The sequence below is a fragment of the Polypterus senegalus genome, chromosome 6 (assembly GCF_016835505.1).
Source record: "Polypterus senegalus isolate Bchr_013 chromosome 6, ASM1683550v1, whole genome shotgun sequence".
In the NCBI taxonomy this organism is placed as follows: Eukaryota; Metazoa; Chordata; class Cladistia; order Polypteriformes; family Polypteridae; genus Polypterus; species Polypterus senegalus.
In genome coordinates this window covers 3,443,839-3,469,298 of record NC_053159.1, presented here as the reverse complement: position 1 = coordinate 3,469,298, position 25,460 = coordinate 3,443,839, and the positions used below count along the sequence as shown (strand labels likewise).

Below are 25,460 nucleotides of genomic sequence, written 5' to 3'. Positions count from 1 at the left end.
CTCTTATTTTTTTAAAAGGATTATTGGCTGCCTTTGGAATGAAGGTTGTCAGTTTAAGGCCTTAATCTTTGGTGAAATGCTGGTGTTATGAACTGAACTTTTGGTTTCAAGCAGAAGAATGTTATTAGATGAGCCCTTTTCAAAAATGCACAGTTAAATAAACAAGCCAGGTCATTTTGTGATGATTTTATAAATAGTTAGCACTATTTACTCCAGCCGACTGAGGCTCAGTTAGTTTCTTTTCTATATCTAATGAATAATTACAATGGGGTGGGAAAAAAAAAATCTACCCATCAATAAATAATTTTTTTTGTACTCCATTCCATGGTGTCCAGCACATGTGCCTGACAATACATGCTTTTGCTGTCCAGAATATCACCATTATTTTGCAGTTGCAATATTTCTAATCAACCAGTCGCCCAGCTTTTCCAGTGAGGTGTGTGTAGCCTGAAGTCCTTATGTTCTGAGTGCTTCATACATCTTTAAAATATGGAAAAGAATCTCATCTTTAGCACAGAAGTCACTTTGAAAATGTTTTATGTAGACTGTTGATTCGATGCTATGTACGAATGATTTTAAAGAGTGCAGGTCATTCAGTCTGGCTAGTTTGTCAATCCTTTTCCACCCAGCTTCTGCAGTATATCATCAGTACTGTGTGAGATCTGAGGGTCCCCAAAATACAACTGTCTACCAGGCAATTTAATTACTACTTGTTGTAGCTGTGTTTACCCAAAATTACCAAAGTTCTGCAGCTTTAATTTGCTTTGTGGGATTCTAGCAATAGCTTGACACACTCAAATGATTCCACACACCAAATACAGTATCTTCGTTTTTCATACAAATTCAGAATGAATCAGTTCACACAAAAATAGAGAAAAAATGATATTGCAAAGTTCTGTTTTTAAGAAAAGCCCTGTTTAAGGCTTATACAGGTGCCGGTCATAAAATTAGAATATCATGACAAAGTTGATTTATTTCAGTAATTCCATCAAAAAGTGAAACTTGTATATTGGATTCATTCATTACACACAGACTGATGTATTTTAAATGTTTATTTCTTTTCGTTTTGATGATTATAATTGACAACTAATGAAAGTCCCAAAATTCAGTATCTCGGAAAATTAGAATTTCAATTAAGACTAATGCAAAAAGGATTTTTAGAAATGTTGGCCAACTGAAAGGTATGAACATGAAAAGTATGAGCAGGTACAGCACTCAATATTTAGTTGGGGCTCCTTTGGCCTGGATTACTGCAGCAATGCGGCGTGGCATGGAGTCGATCAGTCTGTGGCACTGCTCAGATGTTAGGAGAGCCCATGTTGCTCTGATAGTGGCCTTCCGCTCTTCTGAATTGTTGGCTCTGGTGTATTGCATCTTCCTCTTCACAATACCCCAAAAATTTTCTATGGGGTTAAGTAAGGTCAGGCGAGTTTGCTGGCCAATCAAGGACAGGGATACAATGGTCCTTAAACCAGGCACTGGTAGCTTTGGCACTGTGTGCAGGTGCCAGGTCCTGTTGGAAAATGAAATCTGCATCTCCATAAAGTTTGTCAGCAGCAGGAAGTGCTCTAAAACTTCCTGGTAGATGACTGCGTTGACTTTGGACCTCAGAAAACACAATGGACCAACAACAGCAGATGGCATGGCACCCCAAACCATCACCGACTGTGGAAACTTTACACTGGACCTCAAGCAACGTGGATTCTGTGCCTCTCCTCTCTTCCTCCAGACTCTGGGGCCTTGATTTCCAAAGGAAATGCAAAATTGGCTTTCATCAGAGAACATAACTTTGGACACTCAGCAGCAGTCCAGTCGAGACGCTTCTGACGCTGTCTCTTGTTCAAGTGTGGTTTGACTCAAGGAATGCGACAGCTGAAACCCATGTCTTGCATACGTCTGTGTGTGGTGGTTCTTGAAGCACTGACTCCAGCTGCAGTCCACTCTTTGTGCGTCTCTCCCACAGTTTTCAATGGGTTTTGTTTCACAATCCTCTCCAGGGTACAAGCGGTTATCCCTGTTGCTTGTACACTTTTTTCTACCACATCTTGTCCTTCCCTTCGCTCTCTCTATTAATGTGCTTGGACACAGAGCTCTGTGAACAGCCAGCCTCTTTAGCAACGACCTTTTGTGTCTTGGCCTCCTTGTGTCAGGTGTCAATGGTCGTCTTTTGGACAACTGTCAAGTCAGCAGTCTTCCCCATGATTGTGTAGCCTACAGAACTCGACTGAGAGACCATTTAAAGGCTTTTGAGGTAATTAGCTGATTAGAGTCAGTGTGGCACCAGGTGTCTTCAGTATTGAACCTTTTCACAATATTCTAATTTTCCGAGATACTGAATTTGGGACTTTCATTAGTTGTCAGTTATAATCATCAAAATTAAAAGAAATAAACATTTGAAATACATCAGTCTGTGTGTAATGAATGAATCTAATATACAAGTTTCACTTTTTGAATGGAATTACTGAAATAAATCAACTTTGTCATGATATTCTAATTTTATGACCAGCACCTGTATATCTTGTTTGTTTCTTTAAGTTTTCTAATACAGTTGAACCATTTCTAAATTGTCAGAAAACTGTATGCCTATCCTATTTACAGTATGGTCTTTCAGTCTGTCTAGCAATGGGACTATTCTAAAAAAAAAACTGACTTAGCACACTGTGTCACGGATATATCTGAGAAGGTTCTATCCCATGTTAATTGACAAGGGGGTAAAAGGCTACACCATAATATAGATAGGAGTGAAAATTGTATTCTATTGAAATTAAGCAAACACTAAGATAAATTTAACTTAAAGCATCAACTTTCTAACTTTGGCTCTTACACTTGTTGTTAAAACACACAGTTTTATAGCTTTGTGGAAACTAAAATCTGCATTTTTTTTTCTCAGCTTCACTAATTGAAGTCAGTTGGTAGAATTGTGTGTTCAGTTTGCTACTGACCAGCCTATGCATGAAATGCTCATAATTGACTATTTCTGACCCTTTTTAGTAGTTGTACAAGTAGACTTTAGAGCATACTAGTAAGATTAGCGGCAGTGTTTGCTTTGAGTCTTCCAAGGCTTCAACCTTTTCTAAATATAACACAAGGTTAATGCTAGTTTTGATAAATCCCATATCTGAAACCAGGGAGCATTTTTAACAAAGTCTACAAAGTGGCCACTTTGTCTTTTAAAGAAGATTTATTTTTAAATTTGCTAAATGAGTCGTTCAAGAACTCATTGTACATGCTATTATGGCCTTACCTGATTACATTTGCTTTTTGGTGATCAGGGGTTACTATCAAAACCTAATATCAGATTTGTTCAGTATCTCCTTATGTGATTAAATTAAGAAATTTATTTTTGCTTGTCGGGTTGCTTGCTCTTCATGTAGTCCAGAGACTGAATGTATAGATTTTAGATTAAGTCAAAAAAAAAAAACAGATGTAACAATTTCCTCCAAGCTCTCTGGCACATTTGTAAGTCTGATTGATCACATTTAGCAAGTTTTCAAGTTTGAGCTGGCAGTAATTTGGGTGTGGACAGTTTAATGTTTTCATTCCGACTATAAAACTGAATTTTGACTCTAACCAAATGTGTGTGTGTGTGTGTAGGCACCTGCTTGCTTTTATTTCCAGCAAGTACACAGTCATTGCTTTAATCATTCATTTTCTTGATCCCAATTATAGCAGTGGAGGAATATAGAAGTAATGGAGAATTGTGAAGGCAATACCGGCAGCCACTGGTACAAGATAGGAATGGGCTCTGGATGAGACACCAGAAAAGTTACAGGGCAGGGCACTGTGGAGGCATTTCACCTTTAAGTGCAAACATTAATATGAGGTTGATCAATGTAACAGCTTTATTGGAGATAATCAGATACCATGACCATCATTAGCTACTGTATTCTGACCAGTTCAAACACGTGTTCTTTTAATAGGTTATTAGTGTGCACTATGTCTTATTCCTCCTCCACTTCATCTTTTCCCACTTCTGTACGGGCTCAGCTTGCTTGATCAGCCTTCTCCAAACAGCTCGGTCCTGCACCTCCTTCGCCAGTTAAGTCCTTTTCCTTACTTTATCCATCCACCTCTGTTTTGGACTCAAATCGCTTTCTCTTCCCCTGTACTTCCATTCCCATCACTCTTTTGCCCACGTATTCCTCTGTCTCTCCTTATGTGTCCATACCATTTCAGCCCATCTTGTAAGTTCTCTTCCACTTTTTTGTTTCATTTATTTTGTTAATTTTTTTTTTTTTTTTTTTGTAACTCCTCACATCCATCTGTACATTCTCATTTCATCTCCTACGCTCCCTTTACTGCCGACGTCTCAGTTCCATACATCATTTCTGGCTGCACCGCTGCCTTAAAAACCTTACCTTTTAATTCTTCGATCACACAATACTCTCGATACCTTCTTCTAGTTGTTCCATCCACACTTTACTCTCTGGATTATCTCTGCATCTAATTTTCTATCTTGGGCTACCACTGATCCTAGATATTTAAATGTATCCACTCTTTTTAATAGCTTTCCATGTAGACCCCCTTCTGAATCCTGATCATCATTAAACCTTATATTCTGTCCTCAGTCTTCCAAAGCCCTTCTCCATTATTTCAGCTTCCTTTCTGCTTCCTCTTTCTGGTGCTACACAACACAATGTCATCAGCATGAAGTGTGCACCAGGGAGACTGGTCTTTTATCTCATGATTCAACACATCCAACACAAAATCAAAGAGGTAAGGATTTCGAGAAGATTCCTGGTGCAGACGTGTTCATATCTTATAACCTGAGTACTCACTTCCTCCTACATATCCTGGACAGTCCTTACACTTGCCTGGTCACATGCACCTCCTAACCTCTTCACATGGCACTCTATCATAAGCCTTATCCAAATAAACAAACACCATATGCAGTTCTTTCTGTTTTTCTCAATGAGCTGTCTCAGTGCAAAGATTGCATCAGTTGTTCCTCTTCTGTGGTGGTCTCATCCTTAAACCTTCTTGCTATAACCATTTCTCATATTTTAATTGTGAATGGCGTCAGAGTTATCCCTCTATTTTCCACAATCCTGAATATTGCCTTTCTGCTTATAAATGAATGCAAGTCACGTCGTTCCTCCACTTCTATGGCATTCTCTCTTGTTCACAGATCTACACTAGATTTAAAAAAAAAAAAAAAAACTTAATCTCCTCCTGCCCAGAAACCATTTATGTTCCTAAAATCGTTAAGCAAATTAAGGAATTTTATTGTATACTGTACAGCAGAACCAAGCCTTTACCTAATCTTAACAGGTTTACAAGCAAGCGTATGCAAAAGTAGCCAAACCGTATTTTAGAAAAAATAATAATAATAATCTTCCATAGCACTCATACCCGTACTCGGGCAGATAAACCCCAGGCGTCCGTCAAGCAGACCACCAGTACTTTGAAAAAAGCCATACTTTTTTTTTTTTTTTAAAAAAGCTGCCCTTTGTGGTTTTAAACTTTTGGTAACAATATTGTTCATTTCCGTTAAGTGAGTCAATATTATATGCAGAAACATTCATAACTTCTGATTTGTGTGACAGGTGGCATCTTAAAGATATTTTAAATATAAGTTTACATTTTTGTAGCTGACATAGTGAGAGAGTGCCAGTTTTACAATATGGAAAAATTCATAGTAGCAAAACTGTGTAATTTAACCCAGCTTTACGGGATCATAATGGGTATGTGTTGTCTTACCTGTTGTTTGGCAGACAGATAAACGGATATCTTAAATATTTTATGTAAAGAATGTTGAAAGGTAATCTCTGCAGCTGGAGATCATAATGCCGGAGAGATAACAGGAAATTGAAGTGATTGAAGTTCATTTCTAATGTACTTGGGGCTTTGAACTTTCTATTCAGTTACTCGGGTTTCTTCACACTAAAGTTTTGTTAATAGTTAACTCTAAACAAGGCCCAGTATGAATGAGCCCCAATCCAGGGTTGTTTCTGTCTCCTGACCCTGCAGAGGTAAAAGGATGGAGGGTATTTAAAAGGCAGAATGTCTGAGCTGTACTTCACACTGTGGAATAAGTCAAATAGGTCTGTGTGTTAGGTGGTAGAATACTACATAAACATAAGGCAGTAGGAAAAACAAGCAGCCAATCCAAGTCCGACACAAATGTAAAGATAATATACTGTTACTTATTTGCTTATATGTGATGTATGTTTTTGCTAGTTTAAGTTTATAAAACATGTCTTAAGTGAACTGTCCTGAATCATTTAGTACTTCAGAGATAGTGACTGAACCTGTCAACCTTATCATTGTAATATCCAAGAACTTGGTTGTTCAGGTCAGTAATGAGATGTTCTGAATTTTCTGTTATTTTTCTCTGTTAAATTGTCATGACTGGAATATTGAATAAGATACGCCTCAGTGTCAAACTAAATTGATATCTACTAACCACCACTAATGTTGTTTTCTTTATTTTCTTCCTCATTTGCTCAGCTGAGCTTGGTGATTGTGACCCTACAGAACATGGTCCAGACTTGGTATCTGAGTTCCGCTTCATTCCAGAGCAAACAGAAGACATGGAGCTTGAAATCTATGAAAAGTGGAAAGAATGCAGGTTATTATAACAGCAGTATTTCTGTATCAGTAGATTGTAAATTGGATTTAATTAACAATATTTGTCTTGTGGTCATCGCTCCATATTCAAGTTCAGCTTAATTGCCTAAAGCAATGTTGATGCCAAGAGTTAAGTCCAGATTTTGAAATTATAGCAGTATATTTCTCAAGTGTGATCAAATCTGGATTAAGTTAAACAATTACCGGTATATCTAACTTTGGAGGAGAACAATAGCTATACATCCATTCATTTTCCACCTCTTATCTGAGACTAGGTTGCAGGGGCAACAGTTTTAGCAAGAGACATCCTAGAGAGGCTTGGAGTAAAGCCACTGACCCTTGCCATCAAGAGGAGCAGGCAGAGGTGTTTCAGGCATCTAAAATGGGTGCCTCTCTATGGAGGTTTTTTTTTGTACATGACCAGATGGCCTGGGAACGCTTTCAGATCCCACAGTATGAGTTGGCAAGTGTAGCTAGGTAAAAGGGACATTTGAGCCTCATTACCAAGCAATAAATTTGAAGAAATGGCCTCACATCCACCCAGGCCCTTGAGGAGAATGTTTATTAAAAAAAAAAAAAAAGAGGATTAATAAAGACTAAACAGGCATGAGTAAATACTGCAGCCCAACCACCAGAACAAAAATAAAAGGTTAAAAGGTACACTCATCAAAGAAAATGAAGATTTCCATGTCATTGACCACTGGGCTTTCCACCAGCACGGTGGCATGCACTCATTTCTTAGATGTCCCATTAATCTGTGATGTAGAAACCTTGAAGTATTGAATTATAAAAGCTGGACTTCTAGAAATTGTTTAAAAGTGCTGGGTGCTAACCCAGGAGAGCCCAGTTCTTGCTTAACTGCAGTTAAGCCCAATCAGGTGATCCTCTCCTGTGTGGAAATTAAGATTGAGGTCTAGGAGAATAAATAAATCAGGTGCGAGAGGGTCAAGGAAGCAGTTAGAAAGTGAGGACCAGAAGGAGAAATGGGAACGTTCCAAAATGTGAAGTAATGTGCCAGGACATTTACAGAACAATGAAGGCAGTGTGGATCAGTGGGAGTCCCACAGAGAACTGTCTGAGGAGTAAGATGAAGGGGATGCATGCTGATAACTGGGATTTTTGAAAGGAAGTGATGGTACGGTATTTCAGAGTAGAGGATTGAGGTTTTTTATATTAACACAAAGTGGCATGCTGCCTGACTGTGATTTTTGCCGCATATTCTTACATTTAAGCTGCTTTTATTTGTTCAAAAAGTTTTGTGTTTTTTTTTTTTTTTAATTTTGTAACGGTTTTAAAAGTTTACATTTTGTTTATAATTTCTTAGAGAATGACGCGAGTCTTAGATTTTTGTGCAGTGCATGACAGGTCATACTTAATGCTTTGTAATAGTGACAGAGTTAACTGCCAACTTAAAAACCTCATACCTGTTTTCTCTTTTGCTCCATTTTCAGGAAGTAACCAACTAATTATTGTCCTTTCTGTAATGTTTAGGGGCCAAATGCCAGCCCAGGCTGAAATAAATTATTTAAATAAAGCCAAGTGGTTAGAGATGTATGGAGTAGATATGCACACTGTGAAGGTAAGTGAGCAATAAGTAAGGTATTATTGTTGCTAATGTTGATTATATGGTGTATTTTTTAATTTATCAGTTGTAACTAATGTTACTTCCTTCTAGTGAACACTGTGACAGATAGGGGATGCTATCGCCCCCTTGAACCCTACGATCAAACGTGAGACACCAGATAAAAGTCCAAAAGTATGACTTTTTATGAATCAACAGTGCACAAAGCACCCTCTCCTCCACAATACTCATTAAACAAACCAATACACTAATCAATAAACTCTCCACCACTCCCAGACGCATTGCCACCCTTCCACCCAACTCAGCTTGCTGTCTGGGAGCTGTCACAGTCTTTTTATAGTCCCTGACCCCGAAGTGTTCAAATCCCCCAGTCCATGTGATCCCCTATCACTTCCGGGTCAGATAAGTCCTTTTCTTCATCCCGAAAGTACGTCACTTCTGCCGTCACTCTGCCTATGACGCACTTCCAGGTTATGGGGCACATATGACTCTCTATGCCTCCCTGCAGCGTCCTCTGTTGGCCACTGGGGTATCCAGCAGGTTTGTAAGGGAAAACGCCATAGTCCAGGATTCCCTGCTGGCATCCAGAGTACCTGTATGCTGCAGGGAGAGCTCCATCTGGGGGTATTGGCTGTGATGACAAGCCGGCCATAGACCACAACACACAGAAGGTCACTTTCTTGAATTTCTGGACCTTTTTAAATTTCCAGAAATTCTAATATTTCAGCATTCTTACAGACATTTTTATGGCACATTGGTTAATGTCTTTTTTCAGTGTAGACTATATTAAGCAAAACTTGTTAATTACATTTCCTGTGTGTGCCATGTGCTGATTTTTTTTATTTTTTTTTCCCCCCCAAAACATTTAACAATATTTTATTAAAGGGTGCCTTCATTTTGCACGTTGTGAGCCTATGACTGAATAACTGTGGATTATGCAACATTAAATTTTTATTTTATGGATGTAATTGATATTGTCTTCTGTTGTCCAGCGTGAGTTGCCCTAGACCATGGGTGTCAAACTCCGGTCCTGGAGGGCCGCAGTGGCTGCAGGATTTCATTCTCACCATCTTCTTTATTAGTGACCAGTTTTTGTTGGTAATTAACTTTTTGCCATAGTTTTTAATTAACTTGATCCAGGCCCCTTGTTTGTCGTCTCTTCCTTAATTAGCAGCCAAACAATAATGAGACACAAAACGAGCTGCCACATGACCAGCTCACCTGTGCCCATCACACAATATCTGAAAATAAAGAAAGGTGAAGGTCACCAAAACATCTTCTGGAAAAAACAGAAAATCAACAGTTTTGGAAATGTCTACTGTGGCAGAATGAGAGCAGCATCAAGTCACAGAAATAAATAACAGGTTTAATTAACAGCAAGGATCAGTTTCTCATTAAGAAAGTGATTGGAGTGAAATTGGTTGGAGTTTGAACTCAGTTTAGCTAGTCATTTGGCTCATTTCACATCTCATTTCTGTTTGGCTGTCATTTAATGAAGGAAGGAATAAATTCAGGGACTCAATCCTTGAAAACATGGCTATTAAATTGAAGGGAAAAGGAGGTAATGAGCAGTGAAAACAGGTCAGTGATTAGGAAAAGGGTTAGAATGAAAGCCTGCAGCCACTGCGGCCCTGCAGGCCCCGGAGTCCGACACCCCTGCCCTGGGTTGCCAACTCCGTTCCTGGAGTACCACCGTGGCTGCAGGTTTACATTCTAACCATTTTCTTAATGAGTGACCTGGTTTTGCTGCTAATTAACTTCTTTTGAGAACTAATTTTATTTAACTTGCTCTTGAAGACTGAGGCCCCTTAATTTTCTTTTTCCTTAATTAGCAGCCAAACAATAATGAGATACAAAATGAGCCAAAACTGGTGTCCATCATACAATATTTGAAAATAAAGAAATAGATGAAGCTCTCAGGAATGTTGATCTGCTCAGGTCCCCAGTGCTCTTAGAAAGAGAAAATTAACAATTTCGGAAATGTCTGCTATGACACAATGAGAACAGCAACAAGCCATGAAATTAAAGAATGGGTTTAATTAACGGGAATTGGCATCTCATTAAGCAGCTGGTTGGAGTAAAATTGGTTGGAGTTTGAGGCCCTGACTTAGTTGGCCTTCTGTTGGCTCCCTCACTTTACATTTCATGTCTGTTTGGGTGCCATTTTTAAAGAAAGAAATGAAGCAATTCAAAGGAACGATGAAGAAATTCAGGAGAACAAATCATAAAGCAATTCAATTAAAATGAATTCACAAGAAGTTAATGGCACAAACAAGGAACTCAATTAAAAAGGGTTAGAATGAAAACCTGCAGGTACGGTGGTCCTCCAGGACTGGACTTGGTGACCCCTGCCCTAGACAGTCATTCATTCAAAGATTTCATCTGTGTCCTCCATGAAAATACAGGATTACAATTTTTCTCGCCCACCGCAAAGCAATTTTGGGTGAAGTATTCCTTTAATCAGCCCCACAAACTCTAAGTACAACTGTTTAGCTCATCTAAAGATAGAGGAGTGTTAACATTTTTCTGTAAGAGAACGGTTTTAAACTTTTTTTTTTTTTTTAATTTGTGGTACTTACTGGCACCGGGCAAATTATGTGTGATAATGTTGTTTCTTTCAGGCCAGAGATGGGAATGACTATAGCCTTGGATTGACCCCTACTGGAGTCCTGGTATTTGAGGGAGAGACAAAGATTGGCCTTTTCTTTTGGTAAAGTAAAATTAACAAGTAAATGTTTTTTGAGTGAAATTAGTAAAAAAAATAAATGTTGCAACTATAATTGCTTCTTTTATGATTCTTTATAGGCCCAAAATAACCAGATTAGACTTCAGGAAAAATAAACTTACTTTGGTGGTGGTTGAAGATGACGAACAGGTAAAGCCATGTTTTGGTGTGTCATTTATGAAAAATGCTACCATAACATATTGTTACTTGAGTGTCAACATATTATACATCTGAATGTAGTTTACTGTATGCTAGAATAAATACAATAAATTATGATGATAAATATCATTATTTAGAATTTATAGCCACAGCAATACAGGCTTAACCAATAAAACAAAGTCTGAAATCACCCAGATAGTGTATTAGTAGCTAGTTGATTTGACAGGAACCAAACTGCTTGCATGTTATGTGAAACATGCTTAAATACATTTAAAACAAGCACAAAATCCTCATTACATAGGACTCTTTTAATTCTGGATGCAGAAGAAATAACAAAGTTAAACTTGAAATACTCTGAAGAAAATAATTCCTTAAATATAAAATCAAGGTAACTAATGGAAGAGACGGCAATAAAGAATGCCCCATACAAAAATCCTCACCTGATACCCAGATACCATAAAACAAGGAGTACCCAGAAACAAAAAACAAATAAGAATAAAAAGAAACAATTTAACAAACAAACCCAATAACACTTGAATAATAAGATACAAACAAATGAGAAATGAGTTCACCCGGAATTGTAGAGCTAAACAAGGCACAAAATCTGAAAAATACCAAAAGGTATAACTGATGAAGGCTTGTGAAGTACCACAGACAGACTGTAGTCATACATGCCAGTCATTTTACAGCATTGCCCCATGGCATTATAAGATCTAGGCGATTACTCCATTTTTCCTTAGAATGTGTCCAATCAGAGAGAATCCCAGGATGTGTTCAATTAAAGTCCTTAGCCTCGCAGCTTTTTTTTTTTTTTTTTTTTTTTTTTAATATGCTGTGTCCAATCTAAAAAAAACAGAAGGGGGCTGGAGCAAAATCCAAAAGGCCATACAGGGAGATTCAGTGGATGCAGCCAGGTTCAAACCATAACTAAATAATTTTAAATTAAGTACAAGGAAAGTAATGCTGTAAAGTTCATGAAAATTATAAAATTTGAAGCACCCTTTGAGTAGTGTTTATTCTTCATTCTCTAAAAAATTTCTTTTTAAGCAAGATTGATAAAATTCCTGAACATATACAGTACTGAATCAAGGCACAGGAGTCAGACGTGCCTGTTCCTGGAATTCTTAACTCAGATGGCAGAGTTTGCTGTCTGACTTGCAGCAGTGTTGAAAAACAATAAACCGTCAATACCACCTGAGGTATTTCTGGAATTTAGAGCTGCAGGCTTAGCGCACTTTAAAACTGAACCTTGACAACTTCATGAAAAGTAGTGCTAATTGCTGAGGGAAATAAATATTGACGTGTGCAATTGTTAGGAATTTTTTCAAGGGAAGTACAGCTGTTTCACACACTGTTTGAGTATCTCATTATCTGGTGATAGAATTACGTTACTAACTCTGATTAAAAAATCGGTAACCACACTACTTGCATTTGGACTTGTTTTGTTTTCGTAGACTCCTAATCCACCTTCTATGACTTGGTAGGAAAATAATGTTCCATTTTATCTCAAGTTGAGCAAAATCAAAATTCTCTTTACAAGGATCCGTTAAAAACTTTCCAGGATTTAGCAAGAATTCTAAAGTAAACATGCCTGGCTTGTGTGTAACCTTTTTACTCCACTGGCTGTTTTACAATACGAGAAGATTTCTTTTAGATGGGGCTCTCCATTTATATCGATCTCTTTGTCTGGCGGAGGTTTAATGTTGAGTTCTTTTTGAATTAAGAGGCCTATCTTACTCTCATTTGTCTGACCCAGTTGTGTTTTGTTATATTTTGTGTCCAAATAAGTAAAATAAAAAAAATACATTGTGCTGCATAAAGATAGATAATGTTCTGTTTCAGTGAGTTGAGGTGAATCGTTTGGTCTGCTGCCTGTAGTTTGAATTACAGGTAAAATTCCACTATAACGAATATCTTTACAACAAAATTATGGTCCTGACAGCTTCCCCATATGACACAAGTCTATAGAAATCTCGTTACTACGAAGTACATTCAGCAGATACTTTCATTACAACGAAGTGCACAAAAGACCTTGAAATGCCTGAATGAATCATCCACAGAGCAGCTAGTTCTGTGGCCGCAGCTCAGTTGTGCACAACGATCCCCAAACAGCAACACTCATTTTTTTTCTTTCTTCAAACTTTCCTCTGTTTGGTTTTTTTTGCCTTTTTTTGTTTCCTGTGGTTTTCAGTGATACCTTTTGCTTATTGCTCGTCAACATTTGATAAACATCCATTGGAATTTAACTCATTGTCACCCTCCTATAGATACGGCAGACACAAAAAAAACAATAACAGTTCATATTAGGAAAAACAAAAAAAACTTTCATTTTTTGCAACTCTCAAAAATCTCAGGTTGCAAACGTATGTGAACTGCTGCATTTGAAGACGTCAAAAAAAGCCGTTTTGTATGTGGTTCAGTGATGCTCATTCAGTGAAACATTCCTATTAATTTTGCACTCATCCAAGAAAATGGGAAGTTTGTAAACTCTCTTCAACTAGACAGCACGCCAAAGAGCGTCCTGAAGTGCGATCTCCATGTCTGTTTGGGGCAATAGCAGGCTCACAGCTATCCTGCGTCTCTCCGCCAAAGTAAACTGAAAAGATTTCGATGGGTGATGCAAGGTTAGGAGCATGTAAATGGTAAATGCAGGTAACAGGATTACTTGGTCACTGACCTGGCCACGACCATGTCTGACTGCTGTGTGGCAGATCACGCTACAATAAATAACTGTGCCGTTCCTGTTTCAAACTGAATAAAGTTGGTTTTGCTAAAGTACTGAGACTAAACCTCGTGTTTTGGGGTGCAAGACAGGGACTTATAGCACAACCCCAATCTTTTATGATTTGCTTCTGTGTCGCTTCACTGCAGCGCTATGAGCCTTTTTTTGCCCTGCCCCGACAACGGACAAACAATCTTCCATAGACACTGTAATCGCGCTTCGGGACGCACTTCAGTGTGGTGTTCCCGTTGGGGGGGTGTCTCAAAATAGTTCAGAAACCTCACAATTTGAAAAAGAAAAGGATGATTTGGCTCCTGATTGATAACTGTGCTGCCCACAGCATGCTTCCATATTTAGATAATGTTTGCGTTGAATTCCTCCCACCCAATTGCACAGCAGTGCTTCAGCAATTGGATTTGGGCATCATTCGCACCCTAAGAGTGTATTATGGCAAGGAAATGCTGAGAAAAATTCTTGTCAACATAACTTGTAGGCAGGAGCAGATTAAAATTAACGTGAAAGAAGCTATTGAAATAATTGCAAATGCCTGGACGCAAGTTAAAGAAAGCACAATAGTGACAAATACAGAATCTCGTTACAACAAAATATTTTTTAGGTCCCTGGGAGTTCGCTGTAAGGGGAATTTTACCTGTGTTTATATAATGAATATCTAATTCCATTTCTGCACATTTAATTCATAAACCTACAAAGACTGCATTCATTTTAATTTAATCACAGTACTCTCTGGTTTTGATGAATGCCGTATTTCTGCATACTTAAGCTTGCTATTTCAAGGATGACCACTCACTGCACTGCTTGGGTATATAATTTTAAACATTTCTGGTGCAATTTTTGGTTGATGAGCATGGTGATTGAGTGGCAATGATGCTACTTTACAGTTTCAATTCTTTTCAATTCTGTTTGAAGCTCGTGTTACCTTCACGTCTCTGTGGTCGCCTACCAAATTTCTTCAGTCTTAAATCATACAATCAGGTTGATTAAACCAATGAATGCTTGATTGTGCTTCGAAATAGACTGGTATCTCTGTCAGGGCTGTTTCCTTATCTGCTCCTCTTTCTGCTGCAACCTTGTGCAGGAAAGATGTGTTTAGAAAATGGAGGAAAACAAAATGCCTCAGTACTGTAAAATCCATTAAAACATGTTACTTATGTGTGTAAATATTTATTAGACATTGGTGCTCAAGTGGGCACTAGTTTAATGTGAAGAAAATGGCTTTTACTTCATTCTTTAATTAATAATTTACCAGCTTTTATTAAACTGGAAAAATAAATGAAACCATTTTGTTTTTCAGTAGTGTTGCTTCTTGAAGTTGGACAAGAGGCCAAAAGAGTGAAATGTACTATTAAATCAACAAAATGGTGGCTAATTCTGAAACAGCATAATGAGTTAAGTAGTGTAAGGACAGACCACATAAAAAGGGACTTCGGACGCTGTATGTTTATATTTGTTAGGTTTTAGGTGTAGATTAAAATTCTGACACTCGTACTATTTATTGGAGTCATCTTATAACCGAAATGTTGCTTCATCTTTTATAATTTGAAGTTGAAGGTAATGTTGAAAAGCATACCTTTACAATTATTTGTATAGACTGACATTTTAAGTGTGGGAAATATGAAATTTATCTCCGAGATAAAGGAACTGGTAAGTTGTATTATGTCACTAGTCTTTACATGAAGATAGCAGAACTTCAACAGGCATAGTGAATCTGCATGAGAGCGAGAAACTGATGTTTTGTTTTTCTCCCCTCTCTCATCCAATAATAGGGAAAAGAGCAGGAACACACATTTGTGTTTCGATTGGACCATCCAAAAGCCTGCAAGCACTTATGGAAGTGTGCTGTGGAGCATCATGCTTTTTTCCGTTTAAGAGGTCCACTGCAAAAAAGCTCTTCCCGTCATGGTTTCATCCGATTGGGATCTCGCTTCAGGTTCAGGTAGGCTAATGTCAAAGCAAAATGTTCCTTTTCCTATACAGTATGTGCGTATCTTTTGTTAGTCAAAGAAGTCATTAATCTTTGGATATAGTTGACTACTTGCCTTTTTGCTTTCAAAATTGGTGGTTCGAAATACAGTAGCCCCTGAAGGCATGTGAATTACCCTTAGTGAATTTGCCTTACACAAGACAGACAAGTAGCAGATCGTAGGCAACAAAATAGAAGGTCTGGCACATGGTGATGAACCTTTTTCATTAAAGGGAAATTCTCTTTTAAATAAAGCTATTTACAGTGAACAACAAGTGCAGGTCTGACTAACACTAGATCACTCATTCCAGTGCTGGACACGTTCTGATTTTACATCTTTGTTCTGCCAAGAATAATTAAACTTTTGAGTGAGAAAAATCATATGAAGAACCACCAGAGAAGCAGAATTTTGAGATGTTTCTGTAAAACAAAAAGCTGATAATTCCTCTGGAAACTGCAGTGTGTAACATGATAAAAGAAAATTAGGTACTTGCGTACTAAATGGACGGCAGTGAAACCTCCTCCACGGAGCCCTACACTAGAATGGGCAGGGGGAAACCTTAAATTTCTATATATTTTAATCTCTTATGAATTTGTCAAAATAATTGTACGTATGTATTTCTATAATCCAATTTCTGTAAATTTCTATATATATTTTTTTTATCCCAATAAATGCTATGAATACGTCAAAACACTTGTTTTCCTTTGTTATGCTGTCCGTCCGTTTAGTACCGAAAATTAATTTAATGTAAGAGTTTAACAAAGGACAGAAATGAGCTTCCTTTCAAGAAATGGAGTGAAGTAGAAGCCTACACTGACTATAGAGGCTACACACATGAATTTAGTGGCTGATCTGTCTCATCCATGGCCCTATTTACTCTCTGGTGCTAAATTAACTGTGCCACTTCAACAGTTTCTTAGCATATTGGAGTTAGACTTATCCAGTTACAGTCGTAACATTATACTAGCAAACCCATAATCTTTTGTCAAACTTTAATGCAGACACACCAGCTCAGAAATTACTGGAACCTGGTAACAAACATGGCATATCAGCAGTGAGATATTTGACAGCAAATTATCAATTCTCTGTTCCACCTTTTTCTGGCAAACACTTTTTAAATCCCTAAATTTAATTAATTCCATAGTGTTTGGGAAGTGAAAGGCTGTCATCTTGCCATTAAATTCTCGAGTCATTACCAGTTTTTCTGAAGTGCCTTCAGTACCTTGCTGCTTCACTTCCATGCTCAGTTCAGCAGCATATGTGCTGCTGCTGCAAATGGAGAAAAAAATAACATTTGTGCTCAAGACAATTTGCTGACTACTACAACATGCCTTATTCTGTAACAAATCTGGTATCTGAGTTTTAAAAAGTTGTTTTGCTTGTCCTTTAGTTAAGCTGTGTCAGGTGTAATAGTTGTTAAATCTCTTTTAGTGGTAAAACGGAATACCAAACAACAAAAGCTAATAAAGCCAGGAGGTCAGCTTCATTCGAACGGCGACCTAGCAGACGATACTCAAGGAGGACAATGCAGCACAGAGGTTGGTACAATTAAAATGCTTAACAAGATTTTCACAAAAGATCCAATATGGTAGCACCGAGAATGTTGGGGAAAGAACTGAGTTGACCAGACTCCCCATCTTTCCCAAAATAGTCCGATGTATTGGCACAAATTAGGGATCACAATAGGCTTGGGCAGTAAAACGGTAATATGGTATCCCGCGGTATCTGAAAATAGCAACGGTGTCAGTTCCAATACCGTTACCGTTCCAATACCGTTATACCGTCATAAAAACAATGCACTTGTATAGGAGACAAGGATTAAATATTAAATATAATTTATTTAATGCCTAAAAATGCGTATGCGATGCATGGTTGTCTTCACGTGACAGCGTGGAGGAGAAAGAGAGAGGTGGGGAAAGACGGCGAGTCGCGCACCAAGTGACCTGGTCTCGGAAAAGAACACAACTTCTGCAGTTTGGTAGTATTTCGGGTTTCGACCGAACGAGAAGGGAGAGGCGGTAAATACGGACGAGGCAATTTGCCTTGAGCACCATGGATGGGGTCGTACGTTGTGGTGAGAAATCGGCTGACAACACCAGGAGGCGCAGTGCTCAAAATGTTCAGAGGTAGACTGAGTGGCTGATGGATGGAGCTTTATATTTAGCTCACGGTGCATTTAGCCCTTGCCTTCACGACTCACCGCTGACATTTCACTACAGAACAAATCTTTGAACTGAAACAGATGCACCATGTTTAATCCCTAGCCTCGTCAATCTCATTCAGAACAGATACAACATTTGACCGATCAGATGTCCTGTGGTTGCATATCTTATGTTTACATTAAAATGCTTGCTGATAATAGCTTATTTAAGGCTGCGTACAAGTGCAACCACACTTAAGGTAAAATTCACCCCTCAGACAGGGAATGTGCAGCTAAGAAACATTTTTAAATTCTTCTCAACCCTTTTGTAATGGTACAGTGCAGCTTCCAGTGACAGTTCTAATGCAAACATTTTAACAGTTAGAAAGTAAAGCAATAAACAGACATTTATTACAAGCAGAAATCGCAGTAGGCCCACCAGCCTGTCTCCACAGCATCCTACACCCAAGTGTCCAATGAGTAACAAATTGCTCAAGTCCTCTATTAGTCCCAGGAAAATCTGGTGGTCATAAGTAAATAAATGGAATTTGGATTATTATTATTATTATTTAACTCTCCATGTCACCAGTCTTCTCTTCTAATTGGTAAATGTAGTATGTTGCTGCATATGTAGGTGGTCTTTCCTAATTCTTGACTAAAAACAAAAGAGAGAAACAAATCCTGAACTGAAACATAATCTGAATTTTTTTTTTTTTTTTTAAGCACACATGGGCATCCGGAATCAAGATCAAGAGTAAGTTGTTTGTGTTTATTATTTATAATGTAATACCTTTAAGTGGAATTCTTAAATTAACTCAATTTGCCATCTGTTTAGTTTTAAACCTCAAACATCTTCGGTATTGCTTAATTATAATGAGCCTTATGCAAGTTCATAGTGAGTACAGAATCAGGTGATAAAATGGGCACTGAAATGCAGTTCAATGGCACCTTTACTTGCACTCTACAACTAATAAAATGGATTTAAGGAGCAAAAATTGTTCCTCAGAGAAATAGCCTTTGCTCTGCTGCTTTTCCTTATTTATGTTTAAATAAACCGTATGTTTATAGAACTTTCATTTATAGTGGAGATATTATTTAAAATGGTTTCAGATATTTCAAAAATGGTATGGTTATAGGCAGAGATCACTCAAGCACGTTTACAAGTATTTTATGGTTTTGCTTCCCTGGCTTTTAACTGGCTCATACAGACATTATATCTAGCAGTTTTACTTGTATTTAATACTTTTTACCATGTGCGTCTGGAAAAAAAATGTAAAAACCTGGAGTAAAAAGCCTTTGTGATTTTTTTTTTTTTTTACATCATGTGGCCATCTAAAAGCACTCATTTGATTAGTGTAGAAAAACATGGAAAATCCTGTCCGAACTTAACCTGTCATGGAGCCTTGTAGTCACTATAACTGGAGCTGTACCAGCCTTGCAACCTGTGTAGAGAAACTGTTCCTCAGTCTACTGATAAGACTGCTAATGCCCAGAATGGAGGAGTGAGAAATTGACTCTTTGGGGTGCCAGTGGTCTTTAGTTATAATATTTGTTTTTCTAAGGCAGCAACTGTTATGTCCCCAGGAGATAGCAGCTGGGGTGCTAGTTGTATTTTGTGCTGCCTTCACCAGCCTCTGCAGGGCTTTACAATCTTGAGTCAAGCAGGTGCCTTACCAGGATGTTATGTAGCCAGTGAAAATGAACTCGCCATGCACTTGGAGAAGTTCATGAGAACAGATGGGGAAATCTGAGCTTTCCTCGGAGGTCTGACAAAGTAGAGGAACTAGTGGGCTTTCTTTACAAGAGCCGAAATTTGTTATGCACACTTCAGTTCTTCAGTAATGGTCACTCTGAGAAATATAAACCGTTTTACCCTCTCAACAGCATCCCTGCCAATATACAGTTGAGTGAGGTGTTCCTTCTGCTTCCTAAAGTCTGACCAGCTCCTTTTTTTTTATATATTATTAAGGGGTCCGATTGTTGTTCTATCATTACAATGATAGCAAGTAAACTTTCTGTCTGTAAGCTGCCTTTTAAAGGAGAAACCTTCAATTTACATTCTATTACCCACTCAGGGCCTGGTATGTTTATACACACGGAGGGGTACTAAAGACCTGAAGTGAAAACGCTTCACATAAAGTTTAATGACTGTTTAGGATGGCTTGTTTTAAAGTCAATGGACATACAGTATGCAGTCTAGTATTTTCTAGATTCCTAACCTAAACTGTTTCCATTAGTGAAATAAAATTAAGACATTTGCCTAAATATTAGATTGCTTGTATTAACTGCTAGTTTTTTGAGCCTTGCTATTTATTCGTTCATCCTTTATTTTATTCATCAGTATTTTTGACTAAGTTTCTGTCCTCCTTACTGTTCAATAAATCTGAAAAACGAAGCAAAGGTTGCTGCTTTATTTACCATATTTTAAAGCAGCTGAGCTAACAAATGGTTTGCAGCTTTAGAAGTTTTTAGAACTCGATCTTGTGGTTGTTTCTTTCTTATCTCTTTTAACACATTCACAAAGTATTTAATTCTGATATTTCATAGTGTGGCTCATGAAATATGATAAATTGCACAAAAATGCTGATGTCTTGGAGGGGTGTAACATGTATATTGGCTCAGTAAACACACCAAACATCATTGATTTAAGTTTATTAGCTCCTGAAACCTTCTGCATTCTACAAGCTGTTGAACTAGACATCTGTTCGTATGAAGGCTTAATAACTTAAGGTTTACTTCTGTCTTTATAGGAACATAACATTTTCAGATCTGTTTAATTCAATTCATAGGCAATGCATACAACAAAATATGTTAAATGCAACATCTGACATATGAGATAAAGTCACATCAGGTCAACCCCAAAAATTGAATAGCTTTATGACCAGAATAGAAATTGTCCAGTGGTGCAGAATAAAGAGGGAGAAAAGTGACCGCGTAGGATGCCTGAGGTCTTTAGGAGCGTGTGTAGTGTGCATTTCCGAGGCAGCATGTGTTGCACGCAGTGGGTATTGAAGAGAAGGGAGCTGTTTAACACCCAACTTCACCACCTTGTGTAATGCCTTGTGACTTCAGGATAAACGTTGCTTTACCAGCATATTGTGCAGCCACAAAAGGTGATGTTATGAATCCACTGTGCACCTGTAGATCTTGGTGAGCTTAGACGGTGCTTTGTGGACTGGTCCTCCTCTCTGATCCCACATCTACTACTGGAATTGGGCTGTACTAAATAAAGTGCAGTCTGAAAACAAATGAATGGACTCTAGAAACATGCAGTACGTTTTGGGTTTTTGAAGATGCTGATTTAGGACAATGCAATGTGAACCAAACATTCAAGAAGTTCAGAATTTAAGCATTGATACAGCAGTGATAGTCTTGCTCCATGTAATTTGTATTTGTTTCACAGTAAATAATTTATTAGTTGCAGAAGATCAGTTATGCACAACGTTTATTGCAGTTAGAGGTTGAGTTGGTTATATGTAGTCTGAAACAAGCTGACTGTGTAACATATAAAAGGCACTATAGAAGTATACATCTAGATGGATGCAAAAGGTAGCATATTAAAGAAATTTTAAAAAGATACACATGAAGTATAGTATTTGTAATACAGAATGATTTATTGGTAGGCAGAAAGATAAAAACATATTATTTAGCAGAAATTAGAAAGCCAGCACCGCTACTGTTCCCCTGAGTCCTGGGATCAAAACGCAGGTCTGATTGCTGCCTATTTGGTGTTTGTACTGTACATTATCCCTCTGAGTTACGTGGTTTCTTAATCCTGCTCTATACAATCTTCTTCAAACTCATGATCACTTACTCACACAGAGTCAGTTTAGAGTCGTTCACTTTTGGAACGTGAGAGCAAAACATGAGAGAGAGGAAAGTACCCTTAAAGAAGTAAGTGGGAAAATCATTGGGACAGATTAGCTAAACAGACAGGCTTGATGGACTAAATGGACTCTTTATTATTTGTCAAATTTCTTCTGTTTGTAACATGGCCTGCAGTGAAGTGGCCCCACATCTAGCATAATAGTTCCTAATACTGCAGTCCTGAATTAAGATGACTAGAAAATGCTTGGATGTCTTATGATTGACAGAGGGAGTTGTTCATTATATTAGATAAATGCTTATGAAAGGAACTATATATAAATGTGAAATTCACAATATTAGATGGATGAGATATTAAAGACAGTATGTAACATACAAAGAAAAATGTCATTGTTACAGCAGCAGCAGCACAATCAAACAGCAAGATGAATTAAAAAAAAACAAATGTATCCAGGCGGCTTTCTGGAATAAAACTTATTTGTACTTTTGAAAAAGCAAAAACCTTACCGAAGGAATTTAGCACTTGAGAGCTGTACTGATAAGTAACTGGTACGGAATATTCCCTGACATCACCCATCATACTTAACATTCCTGTATTTTGTGGAAACACTCATTACTGGTTTGACTTATACAAGAATGCCATGAACTCTCTCTCTCATTAGGCATTGTTTTTCCACACGATGTTAGCTCTGAACTTCTTTTTTTTTTATCACTTCTGTAGTAAAATGTGAGTGCTAAGCCATTTGATTCTCAACTTTTTGTGTGTGTGTGTGTGTACTCGAAGGCATTTATTCTCTGTGTGGTTCGCAGATTTGTATTCTATGCAAAAAAAGAGTTAAGAATGACACAAGTGGCCATTTTGATTGAAGCTGGTAGATGTTTTGGAGTCTGTGTAAAGTCGTCCAAGAAATGTGTAACAGATTTCAAAAAAATGTCTTGCTGCTTTTGCAGGATATTATACAAGCAGAATTCTACATAATTTAAAATAATCAGCATTTTCCATAACTGGTAAAGGGGTGCAGTGAATTGAGAAGGTATCACTCTGTTCTTGACTCATTTTCAAGAGGGTGTTCCTTCACCGAGGAGCTTGCATTTTCTTAGTGTTTTAAATGTTGTTTAGAGCCTTTGGCCTTAGAGAACGCTCTAGAAATACAAAGAAACACAGGCATTAATGAAAATGAGGGACTGAGAACATTTTGTAAGTACTCCAGAACTGGTTACCAGTCTATTCATAGTTACTAATTCTTATCTAGTAGTCTGTTTCACTCTTATTTTTCAATTATACTTGATGTTTCACCTTTGGCGCAAATTCTCAGTTGTTACCGATGACTGCTTTGTGAGATGCAGTAGTAATGCTGAAATCTAAGCTCCGTTGACATCTTTAACAGTAAATAATTGAGAATTGCCATAAAATCGAAACGGAGGCTGCATTGTGTTAGGCTGACAGCATCAAATACGGTCCTGCAGATGCCACTGTGTGTACTCTGGGTATGCTCTAAAAGTGCATAAGGTAAGGGGACTAGCACAAGATGGTGCTTGATGGTTTTGGGAGGTTCTTAGTAGCTAAGAAGAATAACTAGTTTTGTGGTGTTCCGTTTGGTTTAAAGCTTTTCACTTGTGATGATGAATTTTGTCGTCATGTCCCTAAACAGTCTCCCAGACTGATATTTACTTGCTTATGTTGACCTCTTTTGTAAGTCGCTTGGGAGGAAAAGGTGTCCGCTGAACGAATAAATGGAAATATAGGTCGGCCCAGAAAGGCAGCAGGAGATGGTTATGTTTACTATTTATAATTTTGCAAAATCCAACTTTTGGTTATTTGCATTTAGAAAAGGACCATTTTCATTTACCATGTGTTTTTTTCTGTAGGCAGAAGGCTATAGAAAGGCCATCTCCTATCACAGCTATTGTAAACCTAAAATTATGCGCTTATCCATTTATGGAAATGATATTGTGATGTGGCTATACTGAAGCGTCACATTCTATTTCTTAATGAGGAAAACGTCAAATCATTAATTACATTTATTTAACTGATGCTTATTCAGACTGTTTCAAAAAATCGAATTGCTACCATTACTTACATATCTCTTATTAAATTGAAAATTAGAGTACTTACCTCAGGTCACACAATGAATTAATGTTGGGAGCTGTACAGTATCTGTATGCCTTACCCATGAGCCCCAGATACATGTGTTTTGTTTTTTTTTTTGTTTTTTTTTCCCAGCTTGCTTTGCATGACAGAATATTGATGTCTCTGTAATCATTTTTTAGTGAATCATAACGTGATTTCCTACTTAGGAGCAGTTCATAAAAGCTACTCAGGGATGCTAAGCGTTGACATTAAATATTTCTATTTTTTGTTTTATTGTATATATTCTGTGTATTATGGTGTTCACCAAACCTTTTTTGTCTTATTCTAGTGGTCAGATCAATGGTGTTGGCCAACATCCAGGAGCAAAGGTACCATTTTGTTTATTCACTACATCAAATGTGACAGCACTAGGTTTAGAAAGTGCTGTGGGATAAATTTGCATATGAAGTGTACTAATTTAACACTAGAATTTCTTTAGTTGTGAGTTCACAATGCTGTGTAAAAGTATTTACCCATCCCTAAAATCCCCCGTTTTTCTGCATAATTTACAAAATGAATGGCTTCAAACCGTTAGATGAAAAGCAGTACTAGAGAATGGTGCCTGAGTGAATACAGAAATTGGAAGGAAGGGATGGGATTCACTCAAGCAAACTTCCACATTTATATCTGTTCATCATTTTTGACCCACTTATTCATGGCGGAGTGGTGGCTCTGAGGCTTGGGATCTGCACTGGCAATCAAAAGGTTGCCGGTTCGAATACCGTAAATGGCAAAAAGGGACTCTACTCTGTTGGGCCCTTGAGCAAGGCCCTTAACCTGCAATTGTTGAGCGCTTTGAGTTCTGAGAAAATTTCTATATAAATGCAAAGAAAAAGAATTTAAGTAAGTCTTTTAATAAGGTTTTAAACTGTGGTGGTATTTATTTGTTAAACTTTCTAGTCTCCATCTAAATAAAGAAGTGATTCTGTCATTTTCTGTTAATGGTCTTATGGCTCTAGTTCTCTTATGTAGAATTTAAGATTTTATTAAAGTGAAGCTTTCCTTTTTTGTTTTTCTGACTGCTTCCTTTAGACTCTTATAACTCCTTTGTTTGAAATGAATCAGAATTATGAGTTAATGCCCTTCAACATCTGTGCTTTAATCCATTTAAAATTCCAACAAAGCTTTAATCTGCAGTCATACTTGGATGAGAAATCTGAACAGAGCTTCTTAATTTTATTATTCGATAGTAGATCCAGCCTGTGGAGGAGTGGTGCCTTATCCCCGGGTATTTCCTGTCCTCAACAATCAAGTCAATTGTGATTCTTTTTTTTTTGGGTCCTGTGTAAAGTGTAATCTGCTTTAACAAATCCAGAAAGACAAAAAATAATATATTTGCTTTTAATCCTTTGTACTTTTACTAGACAAGAAATTTGCGGCCAAATTTGCCTGTGGTAAATGCAGTGCCTGTTTCACCAGTTCCTGTGGAAATTGAGCCCCTGCCAAGAAGTCCAGGTGCTAGCCACTCGGAGAACATGAGGTAAAAATGTTTGCTTTTGAGAGAGTTTAACTGCTATTGTCTACCCTAAATTTAAGATGAATGAAAATTGATAGATTAGTTATATTAGTTATAGTTATATTACAGACTATAACTGATCATTTTTGTTTGCATTTGTTTTAACCT

At 37.6% G+C, this 25,460-nt stretch overlaps 1 protein-coding gene across 2 annotated transcripts in view; it reads left to right on the top strand.

The window, feature by feature from the left end:
* Nucleotides 1–25,460, top strand: part of epb41l5 (erythrocyte membrane protein band 4.1 like 5) — a 114,291-nt gene that overhangs the window by 43,902 nt on the left and 44,929 nt on the right. For both annotated transcript variants that reach the window (XM_039755285.1, XM_039755284.1), the window contains exons 8-16: nucleotides 6,451–6,571; nucleotides 8,062–8,149; nucleotides 10,774–10,862; nucleotides 10,958–11,027; nucleotides 15,543–15,712; nucleotides 17,172–17,278; nucleotides 18,604–18,634; nucleotides 24,126–24,165; nucleotides 25,201–25,316. In XM_039755285.1, coding sequence (XP_039611219.1) covers nucleotides 6,451–6,571; nucleotides 8,062–8,149; nucleotides 10,774–10,862; nucleotides 10,958–11,027; nucleotides 15,543–15,712; nucleotides 17,172–17,278; nucleotides 18,604–18,634; nucleotides 24,126–24,165; nucleotides 25,201–25,316 — 832 coding nt within the window. The remainder of the gene's footprint in view (nucleotides 1–6,450; nucleotides 6,572–8,061; nucleotides 8,150–10,773; nucleotides 10,863–10,957; nucleotides 11,028–15,542; nucleotides 15,713–17,171; nucleotides 17,279–18,603; nucleotides 18,635–24,125; nucleotides 24,166–25,200; nucleotides 25,317–25,460) is intronic.